Raw genomic sequence first — 20,000 nt, forward strand, 5'->3', positions numbered from 1 at the left:
ACAATACCCCAAAATATCAAAGCAAAAACTGTTTTGTAGAAATGTACAGCAAAAGTACAGTACCAATCAAAATTTTGGACACTCCTACTAATTAAAGTTCTACATAGAATAATAGTGAAGACATCAACACTATGAAATAACACATGGAATCATGTAGTAACCAAAAAAGTATTAAACAAATCAAAATATATGTTATATTTTTAATTCTTCAAAGTAGCCACCCTTTGCCTTGGTGACAGCTTTGCACACTATTGGCATTCTCTCAACCAGCTTCCCCTGGAATGCTTTTCTAAGAGTCTTGAAGGACTTCCCACACATGCTGAGCACTTGTTGGCTGCTTTTCCTTCACTCTCTGGTCCAACTTATTGCAAACTATCTCGATTTGGTTGAGGTCGAGTGATTGTGGAGGCCAGGTCATCTGATGCAGCACTCCATCACTCTCCTTCCTGGTCAAATAACAACCTGGAGGTGTGTTTTCGGTCATTGTCCTGTTGAGAATCAAATGATAGTCCCACTAAGCGCAAACCAGATGGGATGGCGTATCACTGCATAATGCTGTGGTAGCCATGCTGGTTAAGTGTGCCTTGAATTCTAAATAAATCACTGACAGTGTCACCAGCAAAGCACCCCCACACCATCACACCTCCTCCTTCGTGCTTCACGGTGGGAACCACACATACAGAGATCATCCGTTCACCTGCGTCTCACAAAGACACGGCTGTTAGAACCAAAAATCTCCAATTTGGACTCATCAGACCAAAGGACAGATTTCCACTGGTCTAATGTCCATTGCTCGTGTTTCTTGGGGCAAGCAAGTCTCTTCTTATTATTGGTGTCCTTTAGTAGTATTTTTTTGCTGCAATTTGACCATGAAGGTCTGATTCACACAGTCTCCTCTGACCAGTTTATTTTGAGATGTGTCTGTTACTTGAACTCCGTGAAGCGTTTATTTGGGCTGCAATTTTTGAGGCTGGTAACTCTAATGAACTTGTCCTCTGCAGCAGATGTCCCTCTGGATCTTCCTTTCCTGTGGCGGTCTTCATGAGAGCCAGTTTCATTGTAGCGCATAATGGTTTTTGCTGCTGCACTTGAAGAAACTTTCAAAGTCCTTGAAATCTTTCAGACTGACTGACCTTCATGTCTTAAAGTAATGATGGACTGTCGTTTGTCTCTGCTTATTTAAGATGTTCTTGCCACAAGATGGACTTTGTCTTTTAACAAATAGGGCTAGCTTCTGTATTTTATTTTTTATTTATTTTTTAGCTTTATTTAACTAGGCAAGTCAGTTAAGAACATATTCTTATTTTCAATGACGGCCTAGGAACAGTGGGTTTAACTGCCTTTTCAGGGGCAGAACGACAGATTTGTACCATGTCAGCTCGGGGGTTTGAACTTGCAACCTTGCGATTACTAGTCCAACGCTCTAACCACTAGGCAACCCTGCCGCCCCGTATACCTTGTCACAATAAAACTGATTGGCTCAAACGCATTAAGAAGGAAATAAATTCCACAAATTAACTTTTAACAAGGCACACCTGTTAATTGAAATGCATTCCAGGTGACGACATCATGATGCTGGTTGAAAGAATTGAAAGAATGTGCAAAGCTGTCATCAAGGCAAAGGGTGGCTACCTTGAAGAATCGCAAATATAAAATATATTTGTTTAACATTTTTTTGGTTACTTCATGATTCCATATGTGTTATTTCATAGTTTTGATGTCTTCACTATTATTCTAGAATGTAGAAAATAGTAAAAAAAAATATATATATATAAGAAAAACCCTTGAATGAGTACAGTTGGTGTATCCAAATATTTGTATTAGTACTGTATAAAAAATAAAATAAAATATGACATTTACATAAGTATTCAGTACTTTGTTGAAGCACCTTTGGCAGCGATTCCAGCATCAAGTCTTCTTAGGTATGACACTAAAAGATTGGTGCACCTGCATTTTCTCCCATTCTTCTCTGCAGATCCTCCGAAGCTCTGTCAAGTTGGATGGAGACCGTTGCTCCATAGCTATTTTTAGTTCTCTCCAGAGAAGTTCAATCAGGCTCAAGTCCGGCCACTGGCTTGGCCATTCAAAGACTTTTAGAGATTTGTCCCAAAGCCACTCCTGCATTGTCCTGGTAGAGTGCTTAGGGTCGTTGTCCTGTTGGAAGGTGAACCTTCACCCCAGTCTGAGGTCTTGAGTGCTCTGGAGCGGGTTTTCATCAAGGATCTCTCTGTACTTTGCTCCGTTCATCTATCCCTGGAACCTGACTAGTCTCCAAGTCCCTGCCGCAGAAAAACATCCCCACAGCATGATGCTTCCACCACCATGCTTCACCATAGGGATGGTGACATGTTTCCTCAGGAAGTGACGCTTGGCAATTAGGCCAAATAGTTCAATCTTGGTTTCATCAGACCAGAGAATATTGTTTCTTATGGTCTGAGAGTCTTTAGGTGCCTTTTGGAAAATTCCAACGGGCTGTCATGTGCCTTTTACTGAGGAGTGGCTTCAGTCTGGACACTCTACCATAAAGGCCTGATTGGTAAAGTGCTGCAGAAATGGTTGTCCCAGATCTGTGCCTCAACACAATCCTGTCTCTGAGCTTTACGGACAATTCCTTCGATCACAAGGCTTGGTTTTTGCTCTGACATGCACTGTCAACTGTGGGACCTTATATAGATAGGTGTGTGCCTTTCCAAAACATGTCAGATCGATTGAATTTACCACAGCTGGACTCCAATCAAGTTGTAGAAACATCTCAAGGATGATCAATGGAAACAGGATGCACCTGAGCTCAATCTTGAGTCTCATAGCAAAGGGTCTGAATAGTTAAGTAAATAACCTGTTTTCGCTTTGCCATTATGGTGTATTGTGTGTAGATTGATGAGGAACATTTTTTATTTAATACATTTTAGAAGAAGGCTGTAATGGAACAAAATGTGAAAAGAGTAAAATGGTCTGAATACTTTCCGATTGCAGTGTATTTGTGAAGAAAGCTGTTACAATGTAAAGTTGTAAAAAAATATATATATTTTTTAATTTCACCTTTATTTAACCAGGTAGGCTAGTTGAGAACAAGTTCTCATTTGCAACTGCGACCTAAATCTAGATGAAATATAAATTAATTTAAAGGTTTTATGTCACATGCGCATGTACAGTGAAATGCCTTTCTTGCAAACTCAAATAGAAATATAAATAATTTTCATAACAAGCTGTTATCGTTCAGGGGAACAGATTATCAATTGACTTGAAGCCTGAAGGAAAACCTTTATAATGATCCCCACAAGGAAAGAGGCCAAAGTGGGTAGCGACCCAGGCAGCAGTAAGAAGGACATCTTCTCCAGCATGCAGTCCATGAAGAGAGAGCATGGACATGAGGAGGAACACATCAAGCTCTACTACAAAGATGGAACTGAGGTGGGCGTGTCAAAGAACTCCCTGACAATTGGAGGGAAATATGAGAAGGTAAGAAGAACACCTGGTTATGGGACAACATATAGGGGTGATATACCTGGGACAACATATAGGGGTGATATCCCTGGGACAACATATAGGGGTGATATCCCTGGGACAACATATAGGGGTGATATCCCTGGGACAACATATAGGGGTGATATCCCTGGGACAACATATAGGGGTGATATCCCTGGGACAACATATAGGGGTGATATCCCTGGGACAACATATAGGGGTGATATCCCTGGGACAACATATAGGGGTGATATCACTGGGACAACATATAGGGGTGATATCCCTGGGACAACATATAGGGGTGATATCACTGGGACAACATATAGGGGTGATATCACTGGGACAACATATAGGGGTGATATCCCTGGGACAACATATAGGGGTGATATCCCTGGGACAACATATAGGGGTGATATCACTGGGACAACATATAGGGGTGATATCCCTGGGACAACATATAGGGGTGATATCACTGGGACAACATATAGGGGTGATATCCCTGGGACAACATATAGGGGTGATATCACTGGGACAACATATAGGGGTGATATCCCTGGGACAACATATAGGGGTGATATCCCTGGGACAACATATAGGGGTGATATCCCTGGGACAACATATAGGGGTGATATCCCTTGGACAACATGTAGGGGTGATATGATGAATGATGAATGAATGATGATGAATGATGAATGATGAATGACGTCCCAGTGGTGACGCTGTGTGTGTGTGTGTGTGTGTGTGTGTGTGTGTGTGTGTGTGTGTGTGTGTGTGTGTGTGTGTGTGTGTGTGTGTGTGTGTGTGTGTGTGTGTGTGTGGGAGACACAATGAAATGTTACCAGGTATTACCTGGCTAGGCTGGAGGAAGTATTTTAAAATGTCCTGCATTAGTCATGTATAAGATCCTGCATGAATAAGATGCCAGGCCTCTCCCTTCAGTCTGTGTCTGATGTAAATCACACACACACACAGTCCCTTCTGCACTCCTTGTAAAGACTAGGTAGTGCAGTAGGATGAATTCATCTCATCCAGGCTGGATGTTTAACATCAAGCCTGAGAAACAACATGGAGAGAGCTGAGAAAACGATTGATTTAATAGAAACCTTGTGGGTAATAGTGATTTCTAGACCTTGGCCTGAACACACCACCAGCCTGGCTGTGAGTGAGATAGCGCTGCTCTTAATTCAGCACCATTCAGTTCAAGGGGCTTTATTGGCCTGGGAAACATATGTTAACATTGCCCAAGCAAGTGCAGTAGATAATATACGAAAGTGAAATAAACAATAAAAATTAACAGTAAACATTACATATATAGAAGATCCAAAATAATAAAGACATTACAAATGTCATATTATGTATATATACAGTGTTGTAATGATGTGCAAATGGTTAAAGTACAAAAGGGAAAATAAATTAACATAAATATGGGTTGAATTTACAATGGTGTTTGTTCTTCACTGGTTGCCTTTTTCTTGTGGCAACAGGTCACAATTCTTTCTGCTGTGATGGCACACTGTGGTATTTCACCCAATAGAATTAGGAGTTTATCAAAATCGGGTTTGTCTTTGTGGGTCTGTGTAATCTGAGTGAAATATGTGTCTCTAATATGGTCGGTTTTCTGCTGCCAAGTTTACACCTTCACTATTACAGTGGAATATTTTGTCCAGGAATTTGTCTAAAAGGGATTGAATTTGTTGTTGCCTAATTGTTTTTTGGTAGGTTTCCACAGTACATTCCTTCCATCTGTAGCATTTCTTAATTTTACTCCTTTGGCTTTGATGCCTTATGATTGAGTTTTGCTCTGTAAAAAGTAGACTGTGATTTTGCTGTGATCTGATAGGGGAGTCAGTGGGTTGACTGAGCGCTCTGAGAGACTCTGGATTGAAGTCAGTGATCAAGTAGTCTAGAGTTGTGGCCAAAAGTTTTGAGAATTACACAAATATTAATTTTCACAAAGTCTGCTGCCTCAGTTTGTATGATGGCAATTTGCATATACTCCAGAATGTTATGAAGAGTGATCAGATTAATTTCAATTAATTGCCAAGTCCCTATTTGCCATGCAAATGAACTGAATCCCCCCAAAAAACATTTCCACTGCATTTCAGCCCTGCCACAAAAGGTCCAGCTAACATCATGTAAGTGATTCTCTCGTTAACACAGGTGTGAGTGTTGACGAGGACAAGGCTGGAGATCACTCTGTCATGCTGATTGAGATCGAAATAACAGACTGGAAGCTTCAAAAGGAGTGTGGTGCTTAGAATCCTTGTTCTTCCTCTGTCAACCATGGTTACCCGCAAGGAAACATCAACCATTTATCAGATCATCAAGAACTTCAAGGAGAGTGATTCAATTGGTGTGAAGAAGGCTTCAAGGCGCCCAAGAATGTCCAGCAAGCGCCAGGACCATCTCCTAAAGTTGATTCAGCTGCGGGATCGGGGCACCACCAGTACAGAGCTTGCTCAGGAATGGCAGCAGGCAGGTGTGAGTGCATCTGCACGAACAGTGAGGTGAAGACTTTTGGAGGATGGCCTGGTGTCAAGAAGGGAAGCAAAGAAGCCACTTCTCTCCAGGAAAAACATCAGGGACAAACTGATATTCTGCAGAAGGTACAGGGATTGGACTGCTGAGGACTGGGGTAAAGTCGTTTTCTCTGATGAATCCCCTTTCCGATTGTTTGGGGCATCTGGAAAAAAGCTTGTCCGGAAAAGACAAGGTGAGCGCTACCATCAGTCCTGTGTCATACCAACAGTAAAGCATCCTGAGACCACTCATGTGTGGGGTTGCTTCTCAGCCAAGGGAGTGGGCTCTCTCACAATTTTGCCTAAGAACACAGCCATGAATAAAGAATGGTACCAACACATCCTCCGAGAGCAACTTCTCCCAACCATCCAGGAACAGTTTGGTGACAAACAATGCCTTTTCCAGCATGATGGAGCACCTTGCCATAAGGCAAAAGTGATAACTAAGTGGCTCGGGGAACAAAACATCAATATTTTGGTTCCATGGCCAGGAAACTCCCCAGACCTTAATCCCATTGAGAAATTGTGGTCAATCCTCAAGAGGCGGGTGGACAAACATAAACCCACAAATTCTGACAAACTCCAAGCATTGATTATGTAAGAATGGGCTGCCATCAGTCAGGATGTGGACCAGAAGTTAATTGACAGCATGCCAGGGCAGATTGCAGAGGTCTTGAAAAAGAAGGGTCAACACTGCAAATATTGACTCTTTGCATCAACTTCATGTAATTGTCAATAAAAGCCTTTGACACTTATGAAATGCTTGTAATTATACTTCAGTATCCATAGTAACATCTGACACAAATATCTAAAGACACTGAAGCAGCAAACTTTGTGGAAATTAATATTTGTGTCATTCTCCAAACCTTTGGCCACGACTGTACAGTACTGCTGCCAAGAGATGAGCTATAGGTGTACCTACCATCGGAGTCCCCTCGAAGACTACCATTGACTATGTACGTAGACAGCAAGCGACAGAGCTGCAGGAGTTGTGACCCATTTTAGTTGGTTATATTGTCATAGTTGTGCCTTGTGGGGCATATGGGCAAGGGAATTCTGTCACCTGCAGGCAGGTGTTTGTCCCCCTGTGTGCTGAGGGTGTCAGGTTCTCGTCCAGTTCTGGCATTTAGGTCACCACAGACTAGTACATGTCCCTGGGCCTGGAAATTATTGATTTCCCCCTCTGAGATGGAGAAGCTGTCTTCACTAAGTATGGGGATTCTAGTGGGGGGATATAGGATATAGGTAGCACACAGGAGGACATTTTTCTCCGTTGAGATCATTTCCTTTTGAATTTCTAGCCAAATGTAAAATGTTCCTGTTTTGATGAATTTAATAGAGTGAGTTCGGTCTGCTCTATACCATATTAGCATACCCCCTGAGTCCCTTCCCTGTTTCACACCTGGTAGTTTGGTGGATGGGACTACCAGCTCTCTGTAACCTACAGGACAACCAGTGGGTCCGTCTCCTCTATACCATGTTTCTTGTAGGATGACTGGATGTCTGTATTTCTGATTTATTTGATAAAGTCCAGGTTCCTGCTCTTTGGGCCAAAGGCAGATGACCTCAGGCCTTGGATATTCCAGTATAAGATAGTGAAGGCTTTGTGTTTCATAAATGAGTTGTGTGGTTTGGCCTTAGACCAGTAAGTGTGAGCAGAGCCTGCTCAGCATCTGGTACATTCCATTGACTTGGGCTAGTGTAAGAGTGGGGGTTGGGCTAGTGTAAGAGTGGGGGTTGGGCTAGTGTAAGAGTGGGGGTTGGGCTAGTGTAAGAGTGGGGGTTGGGCTAGTGTAAGAGTGGGGGTTGGGCTAGTGTAAGAGTGGGGGTTGGGCTAGTGTAAGAGTGGGGGTTGGGCTAGTGTAAGAGTGGGAGTTGGGCTTGTTTGCCCGCTCACGGCCTGGGTGTATGTGTGACTCCCATGTTGAGGCCCTCTTTGCAGGGGTGGGGGGCATTGTGTGGGCAGGAGGGATATGGGTCTGATCTGAGGGGCCTAAATGGGGTGTGGGCTTTGTTGACTTGGGGGGGGGTAGTGTTGTGGTCTGGATGTAGGTTCTCTTGGCGTGGGTCCTCTATGTGTAGGTCCAGGGGGGGCCCCACAGGTCTGGGAGAGTGTCTCGCTGGTCTGGACAGGGTGTCTATTGATCTGTTGCTCCTGTGTGAAGTGTTGGGGCTGCGTTTGAGAGCGATGTCCTTTAGAGTTCGGGCAAAGGTGGGCACTGCTCTCTGCTTACCTCTAGCCATCTCTGCCTTTACTGCTCCTTCTCTCTCTCTCTCTCTCTCTCTCTCTCTCTCTCTCTCTCTCTCTCTCTCTCTCTCTCTCTCTCTCTCTCTCTCTCTCTCTCTCTCTCTCTCTCTCTCTCTCTCTCTCTCTCTCTCTCTCTCTCTCTCTCTCTCTCTCTCTCTCACCTTCTATCTCTGCACCTTTTTCTAATGATTTATCTCTCTTTCTCCCAAGTCTCTGCCTTTCTTTCTCTCTCATTTCTCCCTCACTTCTACCTCTCTCTATAACCCTCCCTGTCTGTCTCTCTATACCTCTCTACCTGTCTGTCTCTCTCTACCTCTCTACCTGTCTCTCTATACCTCTCTACCTGTCTCTCTCACTCCACCCTGACAGTTTCAGGTACTAACTCTCCCTCCCTCCCTCCCTCCCTCCCTCCCTCCCTCCCCTCTCTCTCTCTCTCTCTCTCTCTCTCTCTCTCTATCTCTCTCTCTCCCCTTCTTCTCCCTCCAGTCTCGTCTCAGGCCGTCTGCCTTCAAGCCCGTCACACCCAAGAACTTCAGTTCCATGCAGAACCTCTACCCTGCCAAGATGGAGGACTCAGACCAGGGCCTGTCCAACGGGCTCCACCGGGCCTACGCACACGCACCTAGAGCTGTCTCCACCTCCTCTTCCTCCTCCTCACCCTCCCGCCACGGAGGACCCACCTCCAGTGGAACCAAGGTGCCCCACCACATGCCACCGTTTTAGTCTGGGGATTTCTGTCTGCTCCTGAAGCATGTACAGTGTCTGTGTGGTGTCCTTTTCAAACATCTGGAAGGGACTTTATCAATACATTAGGATGTAGGAAACTACATTAGGAAACACGTTCATATTAATTATCAATACATTAGGATGTAGGAAACTACATTAGGAAACTAGTTCATATTAATTATCAATACATTAGGATGTAGGAAACTACATTAGGAAACAAGTTCATATTAATTATCAATACATTAGGATGTAGGAAACTACATTAGGAAACTAGTTCATATTAATTATCAATACATTAGGATGTAGGAAACTACATTAGGAAACTAGTTCATATTAATTATCAATACATTAGGATGTAGGAAACTACATTAGGAAACAAGTTCATATTAATTATCAATACATTAGGATGTAGGAAACTACATTAGGAAACTAGTTCATATTAATTATCAATACATTAGGATGTAGGAAACTACATTAGGAAACTAGTTCATATTAATTATCAATACATTAGGATGTAGGAAACTACATTAGGAAACAAGTTCATATTAATTATCAATACATTAGGATGTAGGAAACTACATTAGGAAACAAGTCCATATTAATTATCAATACATTAGGATGTAGGAAACTACATTAGGAAACTAGTTCATATTAATTATCAATACATTAGGATGTAGGAAACTACATTAGGAAACAAGTTCATATTAATTATCAATACATTAGGATGTAGGAAACTACATTAGGAAACTAGTTCATATTAATTATCAATACATTAGGATGTAGGAAACTACATTAGGAAACAAGTTCATATTAATTATCAATACATTAGGATGTAGGAAACTACATTAGGAAACAAGTTCATATTAATTATCAATACATTAGGATGTAGGAAACTACATTAGGAAACAAGTTCATATTAATTATCAATACATTAGGATGTAGGAAACTACATTAGGAAACAAGTTCATATTAATTATCAATACATTAGGATGTAGGAAACTACATTAGGAAACAAGTTCATATTAATTATCAATACATTAGGATGTAGGAAACTACATTAGGAAACTAGTTCATATTAATTATCAATACATTAGGATGTAGGAAACTACATTAGGAAACTAGTTCATATTAATTATCAATACATTAGGATGTAGGAAACTACATTAGGAAACAAGTTCATATTAATTATCAATACATTAGGATGTAGGAAACTACATTAGGAAACAAGTTCATATTAATTATCAATACATTAGGATGTAGGAAACTACATTTGGAAACTAGTTCATATTAATTATCAATACATTAGGATGTAGGAAACTACATTAGGAAACTAGTTCATATTAATTATCAATACATTAGGATGTAGGAAACTACATTAGGAAACAAGTTCATATTAATTATAAATACATTAGGATGTAGGAAACTACATTAGGAAACAAGTTCATATTAATTATCAATACATTAGGATGTAGGAAACTACATTAGGAAACAAGTTCATATTAATTATCAATACATTAGGATGTAGGAAACTACATTAGGAAACTAGTTCATATTAATTATCAATACATTAGGATGTAGGAAACTACATTAGGAAACTAGTTCATATTAATTATCAATACATTAGGATGTAGGAAACTACATTAGGAAACAAGTTCATATTAATTATCAATACATTAGGATGTAGGAAACTACATTAGGAAACTAGTTCATATTAATTATCAATACATTAGGATGTAGGAAACTACATTAGGAAACAAGTTCATATTAATTATCAATACATTAGGATGTAGGAAACTACATTAGGAAACTAGTTCATATTAATTATCAATACATTAGGATGTAGGAAACTACATTAGGAAACAAGTTCATATTAATTATCAATACATTAGGATGTAGGAAACTACATTAGGAAACAAGTTCATATTAATTATAAATACATTAGGATGTAGGAAACAAGTTCATATTAATTATCAATATATTAGGATGGAGGAAACTACATTAGGAAACTAGTTCATATTAATTATCAATACATTAGGATGTAGGAAACTACATTAGGAAACTAGTTCATATTAATTATCAATACATTAGGATGTAGGAAACTACATTAGGAAACTAGTTCATATTAATTATCAATACATTAGGATGTAGGAAACTACATTAGGAAACTAGTTCATATTAATTATCAATATATTAGGATGTAGGAAACTACATTAGGAAACTAGTTCATATTAATTATCAATACAGTCAAATGTACAATAATTATGATGATGATTAGATAACTAGTTCATATTAATGGTACATTTGTGTGGTGATTCTGATAGTTATGGTGATGATGATGATGATGATTAGATAACTAGTTCATATTAATGGTACATTTGTATGGTGATTCTGAGTCAGTGCGTGGTCTGAGTCAGGAGGATGATGATGATGATGATGATAACAGTTGGTATTAATGTTGTGATACAGGCGGTAGCGTCAGTGCGTGGTCTGAGTCAGGAGGATGATGATGATGATGATAACAGTTGGTATTAATGTTGTGATACAGGCGGTAGCGTCAGTGCGTGGTCTGAGTCAGGAGGATGATGATGATGATGATAACAGTTGGTATTAATGTTGTGATACAGGCGGTAGCGTCAGTGCGTGGTCTGAGTCAGGAGGATGATGATGACGATGATAATAGTTGGTATTAATGTTGTGATACAGGCGGTAGTGTCAGTGCGTGGTCTGAGTCAGGAGGATGATGATGATGATGATAACAGTTGGTATTAATGTTGTGATACAGGCGGTGGCGTCAGTGCGTGGTCTGAGTCAGGAGGATGATGATGACGATGATAATAGTTGGTATTAATGTTGTGATACAGGCGGTAGTGTCAGTGCGTGGTCTGAGTCAGGAGGATGATGATGATGATGATAACAGTTGGTATTAATGTTGTGATACAGGCGGTGGCGTCAGTGCGTGGTCTGAGTCAAGAGGATGATGATGATGATGATGATGATAACAGTTCGTATTAATGTTGTGATACAGGCGGTAGCGTCAGTGCGTGGTCTGAGTCAGGAGGATGATGATGACGATGATAATAGTTGGTATTAATGTTGTGATACAGGCGGTAGTGTCAGTGCGTGGTCTGAGTCAGGAGGATGATGATGATGATGATAACAGTTGGTATTAATGTTGTGATACAGGCGGTAGCGTCAGTGCGTGGTCTGAGTCAGGAGGATGATGATGACGATGATAATAGTTGGTATTAATGTTGTGATACAGGCGGTAGTGTCAGTGCGTGGTCTGAGTCAGGAGGATGATGATGATGATGATAACAGTTGGTATTAATGTTGTGATACAGGCGGTGGCGTCAGTGCGTGGTCTGAGTCAGGAGGATGATGATGATGATGATGATAACAGTTGGTATTAATGTTGTGATACAGGCGGTAGCGTCAGTGCGTGGTCTGAGTCAGGAGGATGATGATGATGATGATAACAGTTGGTATTAATGTTGTGATACAGGCGGTAGCGTCAGTGCGTGGTCTGAGTCAGGAGGATGATGATGATGATGATAACAGTTGGTATTAATGTTGTGATACAGGCGGTAGTGTCAGTGCGTGGTCTGAGTCAGGAGGATGATGATGATGATGATAACAGTTGGTATTAATGTTGTGATACAGGCGGTGGCGTCAGTGCGTGGTCTGAGTCAGGAGGATGATGATGATGATGATAACAGTTGGTATTAATGTTGTGATACAGGCGGTAGCGTCAGTGCGTGGTCTGAGTCAGGAGGATGATGATGATGATGATAACAGTTGGTATTAATGTTGTGATACAGGCGGTAGCGTCAGTGCGTGGTCTGAGTCAGGAGGATGATGATGATGATGATAACAGTTGGTATTAATGTTGTGATACAGGCGGTGGCGTCAGTGCGTGGTCTGAGTCAGGAGGATGATGATGACGATGATAATAGTTGGTATTAATGTTGTGATACAGGCGGTAGCGTCAGTGCGTGGTCTGAGTCAGGAGGATGATGATGATGATGATAACAGTTGGTATTAATGTTGTGATACAGGCGGTGGCGTCAGTGCGTGGTCTGAGTCAGGAGGATGATGATGATGATGATGATGATGATAACAGTTGGTATTAATGTTGTGATACAGGCGGTAGCGTCAGTGCGTGGTCTGAGTCAGGAGGATGATGATGATGATGATAACAGTTGGTATTAATGTTGTGATACAGGCGGTAGCGTCAGTGCGTGGTCTGAGTCAGGAGGATGATGATGATGATGATAACAGTTGGTATTAATGTTGTGATACAGGCGGTAGCGTCAGTGCGTGGTCTGAGTCAGGAGGATGATGATGATGATGATAACAGTTGGTATTAATGTTGTGATACAGGCGGTGGCGTCAGTGCGTGGTCTGAGTCAGGAGGATGATGATGATGATGATAACAGTTGGTATTAATGTTGTGATACAGGCGGTAGCGTCAGTGCGTGGTCTGAGTCAGGAGGATGATGATGATAACAGTTGGTATTAATGTTGTGATACAGGCGGTAGCGTCAGTGCGTGGTCTGAGTCAGGAGGATGATGATGATGATGATAACAGTTGGTATTAATGTTGTGATACAGGCGGTAGCGTCAGTGCGTGGTCTGAGTCAGGAGGATGATGATGATGATGATGGTAACAGTTGGTATTAATGTTGTGATACAGGCGGTAGCGTCAGTGCGTGGTCTGAGTCAGGAGGATGATGATGATGATGATAACAGTTGGTATTAATGTTGTGATACAGGCGGTAGCGTCAGTGCGTGGTCTGAGTCAGGATGATGATGATGATGATGATAACAGTTGGTATTAATGTTGTGATACAGGCGGTGGCGTCAATGCGTGGTCTGAGTCAGGATGATGATGATGATGATAACAGTTGGTATTTATGTTGTGATACAGGCGGTGGCGTCAGTGCGTGGTCTGAGTCAGGAGGATGATGATGATGATGATAACAGTTGGTATTAATGTTGTGATACAGGCGGTAGTGTCAGTGCGTGGTCTGAGTCAGGATGATGATGATGATGATAACAGTTGGTATTTATGTTGTGATACAGGCGGTGGCGTCAGTGCGTGGTCTGAGTCAGGATGATGATGATGATGATGATAACAGTTGGTATTTATGTTGTGATACAGGCGGTGGCGTCAGTGCGTGGTCTGAGTCAGGAGGATGATGATGACGATGATAATAGTTGGTATTAATGTTGTGATACAGGCGGTAGCGTCAGTGCGTGGTCTGAGTCAGGATGATGATGATGATGATGATAACAGTTGGTATTAATGTTGCGATACAGGCGGTAGCGTCAGTGCGTGGTCTGAGTCAGGAGGATGATGATGATGATGATAACAGTTGGTATTAATGTTGCGATACAGGCGGTAGCGTCAGTGCGTGGTCTGAGTCAGGAGGATGATGATGATGATGATAACAGTTGGTATTAATGTTGTGATACAGGCGGTAGCGTCAGTGCGTGGTCTGAGTCAGGAGGATGATGATGATGATGATAACAGTTGGTATTAATGTTGTGATACAGGCGGTAGCGTCAGTGCGTGGTCTGAGTCAGGAGGATGATGATGATGATGATAACAGTTGGTATTAATGTTGTGATACAGGCGGTAGCGTCAGTGCGTGGTCTGAGTCAGGATGATGATGATGATGATAACAGTTGGTATTAATGTTGTGATACAGGCGGTAGCGTCAGTGCGTGGTCTGAGTCAGGATGATGATGATGATGATGATAACAGTTGGTATTAATGTTGTGATACAGGCGGTAGTGTCAGTGCGTGGTCTGAGTCAGGAGGATGATGATGATGATGATAACAGATGGTATTAATGTTGTGATACAGGCGGTAGCGTCAGTGCGTGGTCTGAGTCAGGAGGATGATGATGATAATAACAGTTGGTATTAATGTTGTGATACAGGCGGTAGCGTCAGTGCGTGGTCTGAGTCCGGATGATGATGATGATAATAACAGTTGGTATTAATGTTGTGATACAGGCGGTAGCGTCAGTGCGTGGTCTGAGTCAGGAGGATGATGATGATGATGATAACAGTTGGTATTAATGTTGTGATACAGGCGGTAGCGTCAGTGCGTGGTCTGAGTCAGGAGGATGATGATGATAACAGTTGGTATTAATGTTGTGATACAGGCGGTAGCGTCAGTGCGTGGTCTGAGTCAGGAGGATGATGATGATGATGATAATAGTTGGTATTAATGTTGTGATACAGGCGGTAGTGTCAGTGCGTGGTCTGAGTCAGGAGGATGATGATGATGATAACAGTTGGTATTAATGTTGTGATACAGGCGGTAGTGTCAGTGCGTGGTCTGAGTCAGGAGGATGATGATGACGATGATAATAGTTGGTATTAATGTTGTGATACAGGCGGTAGTGTCAGTGCGTGGTCTGAGTCAGGAGGATGATGATGATGATGATAACAGTTGGTATTAATGTTGTGATACAGGCGGTGGCGTCAGTGCGTGGTCTGAGTCAGGAGGATGATGATGATGATGATGATGATGATAACAGTTGGTATTAATGTTGTGATACAGGCGGTAGCATCAGTGCGTGGTCTGAGTCAGGAGGATGATGATGATGATGATAACAGTTTGTATTAATGTTGTGATACAGGCGGTAGCGTCAGTGCGTGGTCTGAGTCAGGAGGATGATGATGATGATAACAGTTGGTATTAATGTTGTGATACAGGCGGTAGCGTCAGTGCGTGGTCTGAGTCAGGAGGATGATGATGATGATGATAACAGTTGGTATTAATGTTGTGATACAGGCGGTGGCGTCAGTGCGTGGTCTGAGTCAGGAGGATGATGATGATGATGATAACAGTTGGTATTAATGTTGTGATACAGGCGGTAGCGTCAGTGCGTGGTCTGAGTCAGGAGGATGATGATGATAACAGTTGGTATTAATGTTGTGATACAGGCGGTAGCGTCAGTGCGTGGTCTGAGTCAGGAGGATGATGATGATGATGATAACAGTTGGTATTAATGTTGTGATACAGGCGGTAGCGTCAGTGCGTGGTCTGAGTCAGGAGGATGATGATGATGATGATGATAACAGTTGGTATTAATGTTGTGATACAGGCGGTAGCGTCAGTGCGTGGTCTGAGTCAGGAGGATGATGATGATGATGATAACAGTTGGTATTTATGTTGTGATACAGGCGGTAGCGTCAGTGCGTGGTCTGAGTCAGGAGGATGATGATGATGATGATAACAGTTGGTATTAATGTTGTGATACAGGCGGTAGCGTCAATGCGTGGTCTGAGTCAGGATGATGATGATGATGATAACAGTTGGTATTTATGTTGTGATACAGGCGGTGGCGTCAGTGCGTGGTCTGAGTCAGGAGGATGATGATGATGATGATAACAGTTGGTATTAATGTTGTGATACAGGCGGTAGTGTCAGTGCGTGGTCTGAGTCAGGATGATGATGATGATGATAACAGTTGGTATTAATGTTGTGATACAGGCGGTAGCGTCAGTGCGTGGTCTGAGTCAGGAGGATGATGATGATGATGATAACAGTTGGTATTTATGTTGTGATACAGGCGGTGGCGTCAGTGCGTGGTCTGAGTCAGGAGGATGATGATGACGATGATAATAGTTGGTATTAATGTTGTGATACAGGCGGTAGCGTCAGTGCGTGGTCTGAGTCAGGATGATGATGATGATGATAACAGTTGGTATTAATGTTGCGATACAGGCGGTAGCGTCAGTGCGTGGTCTGAGTCAGGAGGATGATGATGATGATGATAACAGTTGGTATTAATGTTGCGATACAGGCGGTAGCGTCAGTGCGTGGTCTGAGTCAGGAGGATGATGATGATGATGATAACAGTTGGTATTAATGTTGTGATACAGGCGGTAGCGTCAGTGCGTGGTCTGAGTCAGGAGGATGATGATGATGATGATAACAGTTGGTATTAATGTTGTGATACAGGCGGTAGCGTCAGTGCGTGGTCTGAGTCAGGAGGATGATGATGATGATGATAACGGTTGGTATTAATGTTGTGATACAGGCGGTAGCGTCAGTGCGTGGTCTGAGTCAGGAGGATGATGATGATGATAACAGTTGGTATTAATGTTGTGATACAGGCGGTAGCGTCAGTGCGTGGTCTGAGTCAGGATGATGATGATGATGATGATAACAGTTGGTATTAATGTTGTGATACAGGCGGTAACGTCAGTGCGTGGTCTGAGTCAGGAGGATGATGATGATGATGATAACAGATGGTATTAATGTTGTGATACAGGCGGTAGTGTCAGTGCGTGGTCTGAGTCAGGATGATGATGATGATAATAACAGTTGGTATTAATGTTGTGATACAGGCGGTAACATCAGTGCGTGGTCTGAGTCAGGAGGATGATGATGATGATAACAGTTGGTATTAATGTTGTGATACAGGCGGTAGTGTCAGTGCGTGGTCTGAGTCAGGATGATGATGATGATGATGATAACAGTTGGTATTAATGTTGTGATACAGGCGGTAGCGTCAGTGCGTGGTCTGAGTCAGGAGGATGATGATGATGATGATAACAGTTGGTATTAATGTTGTGATACAGGCGGTAGTGTCAGTGCGTGGTCTGAGTCAGGAGGATGATGATGATGATGATAACAGTTGGTATTAATGTTGTGATACAGGCGGTAGCGTCAGTGCGTGGTCTGAGTCAGGAGGATGATGATGATGATGATAACAGTTGGTATTAATGTTGTGATACAGGCGGTAGCGTCAGTGCGTGGTCTGAGTCAGGAGGATGATGATGATGATGATAACAGTTGGTATTAATGTTGTGATACAGGCGGTAGCGTCAGTGCGTGGTCTGAGTCAGGATGATGATGATGATGATGATAACAGTTGGTATTAATGTTGTGATACAGGCGGTAGCGTCAGTGCGTGGTCTGAGTCAGGAGGATGATGATGATGATGATAACAGTTGGTATTAATGTTGTGATACAGGCGGTAGCGTCAGTGCGTGGTCTGAGTCAGGAGGATGATGATGATGATGATAACAGTTGGTATTAATGTTGTGATACAGGCGGTAGTGTCAGTGCGTGGTCTGAGTCAGGAGGATGATGATGATGATGATGATAACAGTTGGTATTAATGTTGTGATACAGGCGGTAGCGTCAGTGCGTGGTCTGAGTCAGGAGGATGATGATGATGATGATGGTAACAGTTGGTATTAATGTTGTGATACAGGCGGTGGCGTCAGTGCGTGGTCTGAGTCAGGAGGATGATGATGATAACAGTTGGTATTAATGTTGTGATACAGGCGGTAGTGTCAGTGCGTGGTCTGAGTCAGGAGGATGATGATGATAACAGTTGGTATTAATGTTGTGATACAGGCGGTAGCGTCAGTGCGTGGTCTGAGTCAGGAGGATGATGATGATGATGATAACAGTTGGTATTAATGTTGTGATACAGGCGGTAGCGTCAGTGCGTGGTCTGAGTCAGGAGGATGATGATGATGATGATAACAGATGGTATTAATGTTGTGATACAGGCGGTAGCGTCAGTGCGTGGTCTGAGTCAGGAGGATGATGATGATAACAGTTGGTATTAATGTTGTGATACAGGCGGTAGTGTCAGTGCGTGGTCTGAGTCAGGAGGATGATGATGATGATGATAACAGATGGTATTAATGTTGTGATACAGGCGGTAGCGTCAGTGCGTGGTCTGAGTCAGGAGGATGATGATGATGATAACAGTTGGTATTAATGTTGTGATACAGGCGGTAGCGTCAGTGCGTGGTCTGAGTCAGGAGGATGATGATGATGATGATGATGATAACAGTTGGTATTAATGTTGTGATACAGGCGGTGGCGTCAGTGCGTGGTCTGAGTCAGGAGGATGATGATGATGATGATAACAGTATGTATTAATGTTGTGATACAGGCGGTAGCGTCAGTGCGTGGTCTGAGTCAGGAGGATGATGATGATAACAGTTGGTATTAATGTTGTGATATACAGGCGGTAGTGTCAGTGCGTGGTCTGAGTCAGGAGGATGATGATGATGATGATAACAGATGGTATTAATGTTGTGATACAGGCGGTAGCGTCAGTGCGTGGTCTGAGTCAGGAGGATGATGATGATGATGATGATAACAGATGGTATTAATGTTGTGATACAGGCGGTAGCGTCAGTGCGTGGTCTGAGTCAGGAGGATGATGATGATGATGATGGTAACAGTTGGTATTAATGTTGTGATACAGGCGGTAGTGTCAGTGCGTGGTCTGAGTCAGGAGGATGATGATGATGATGATAACAGTTGGTATTAATGTTGTGATACAGGCGGTAGCGTCAGTGCGTGGTCTGAGTCAGGAGGATGATGATGATGATGATGATAACAGTTGGTATTAATGTTGTGATACAGGCGGTAGTGTCAGTGCGTGGTCTGAGTCAGGAGGATGATGATGATGATGATGATAACATTTGGTATTATTGTTGTGATACAGGCGGTAGCGTCAGTGCGTGGTCTGAGTCAGGAGGATGATGATGATGATGATGATAACAGTTGGTATTATTGTTGTGATACAGGCGGTGGCGTCAGTGCGTGGTCTGAGTCAGGAGGATGAGAACCTGTCAGACTCTGGTCATAATTCCATGAACAGTCTTCCTCCATACAGACCTCCCTTCAGACCACAGCTGGCTCACATCAGGTCAACTCCTATTTCTCTGTGTCTGTCTGTCTCTGTGTCTGTCTGTCTCTGTGTCTGTCTCTGTGTCTGTCTCTGTGTCTGACTGTCTGTCTCTGTGTCTGTCTGCCTCTGTGTCTGTCTGTCTCTGTGTCTGTCTGTCTCTGTGTCTGTCTGTCTCTGTGTCTGTCTGTCTCTGCGTCTGTCTGTCTCTGTGTCTGTCTGTCTCTGTGTCTGTCTGTCTCTGTGTCTGTCTGTCTCTGTGTCTGTCTGCCTCTGTGTCTGTCTCTGCGTCTGTCTGTCTCTGTGTCTGTCTGCCTCTGTGTCTGTCTGTCTCTGTGTCTGTCTGTCTCTGTGTCTGAC

At 42.7% G+C, this 20,000-nt stretch overlaps 1 protein-coding gene across 2 annotated transcripts in view; it reads left to right on the top strand.

Moving 5' to 3' along the window:
- n4bp3 (NEDD4 binding protein 3) overlaps window positions 1-20,000 on the top strand; it is a 106,313-nt gene that overhangs the window by 47,660 nt on the left and 38,653 nt on the right. For both annotated transcript variants that reach the window (XM_052487856.1, XM_052487857.1), the window contains exons 3-5: window positions 3,282-3,459; window positions 8,719-8,928; window positions 19,540-19,661. In XM_052487856.1, coding sequence (XP_052343816.1) covers window positions 3,282-3,459; window positions 8,719-8,928; window positions 19,540-19,661 — 510 coding nt within the window. The remainder of the gene's footprint in view (window positions 1-3,281; window positions 3,460-8,718; window positions 8,929-19,539; window positions 19,662-20,000) is intronic.

This window comes from Oncorhynchus keta, chromosome 30 (assembly GCF_023373465.1).
Source record: "Oncorhynchus keta strain PuntledgeMale-10-30-2019 chromosome 30, Oket_V2, whole genome shotgun sequence".
Lineage (NCBI taxonomy): Eukaryota > Metazoa > Chordata > Actinopteri > Salmoniformes > Salmonidae > Oncorhynchus > Oncorhynchus keta.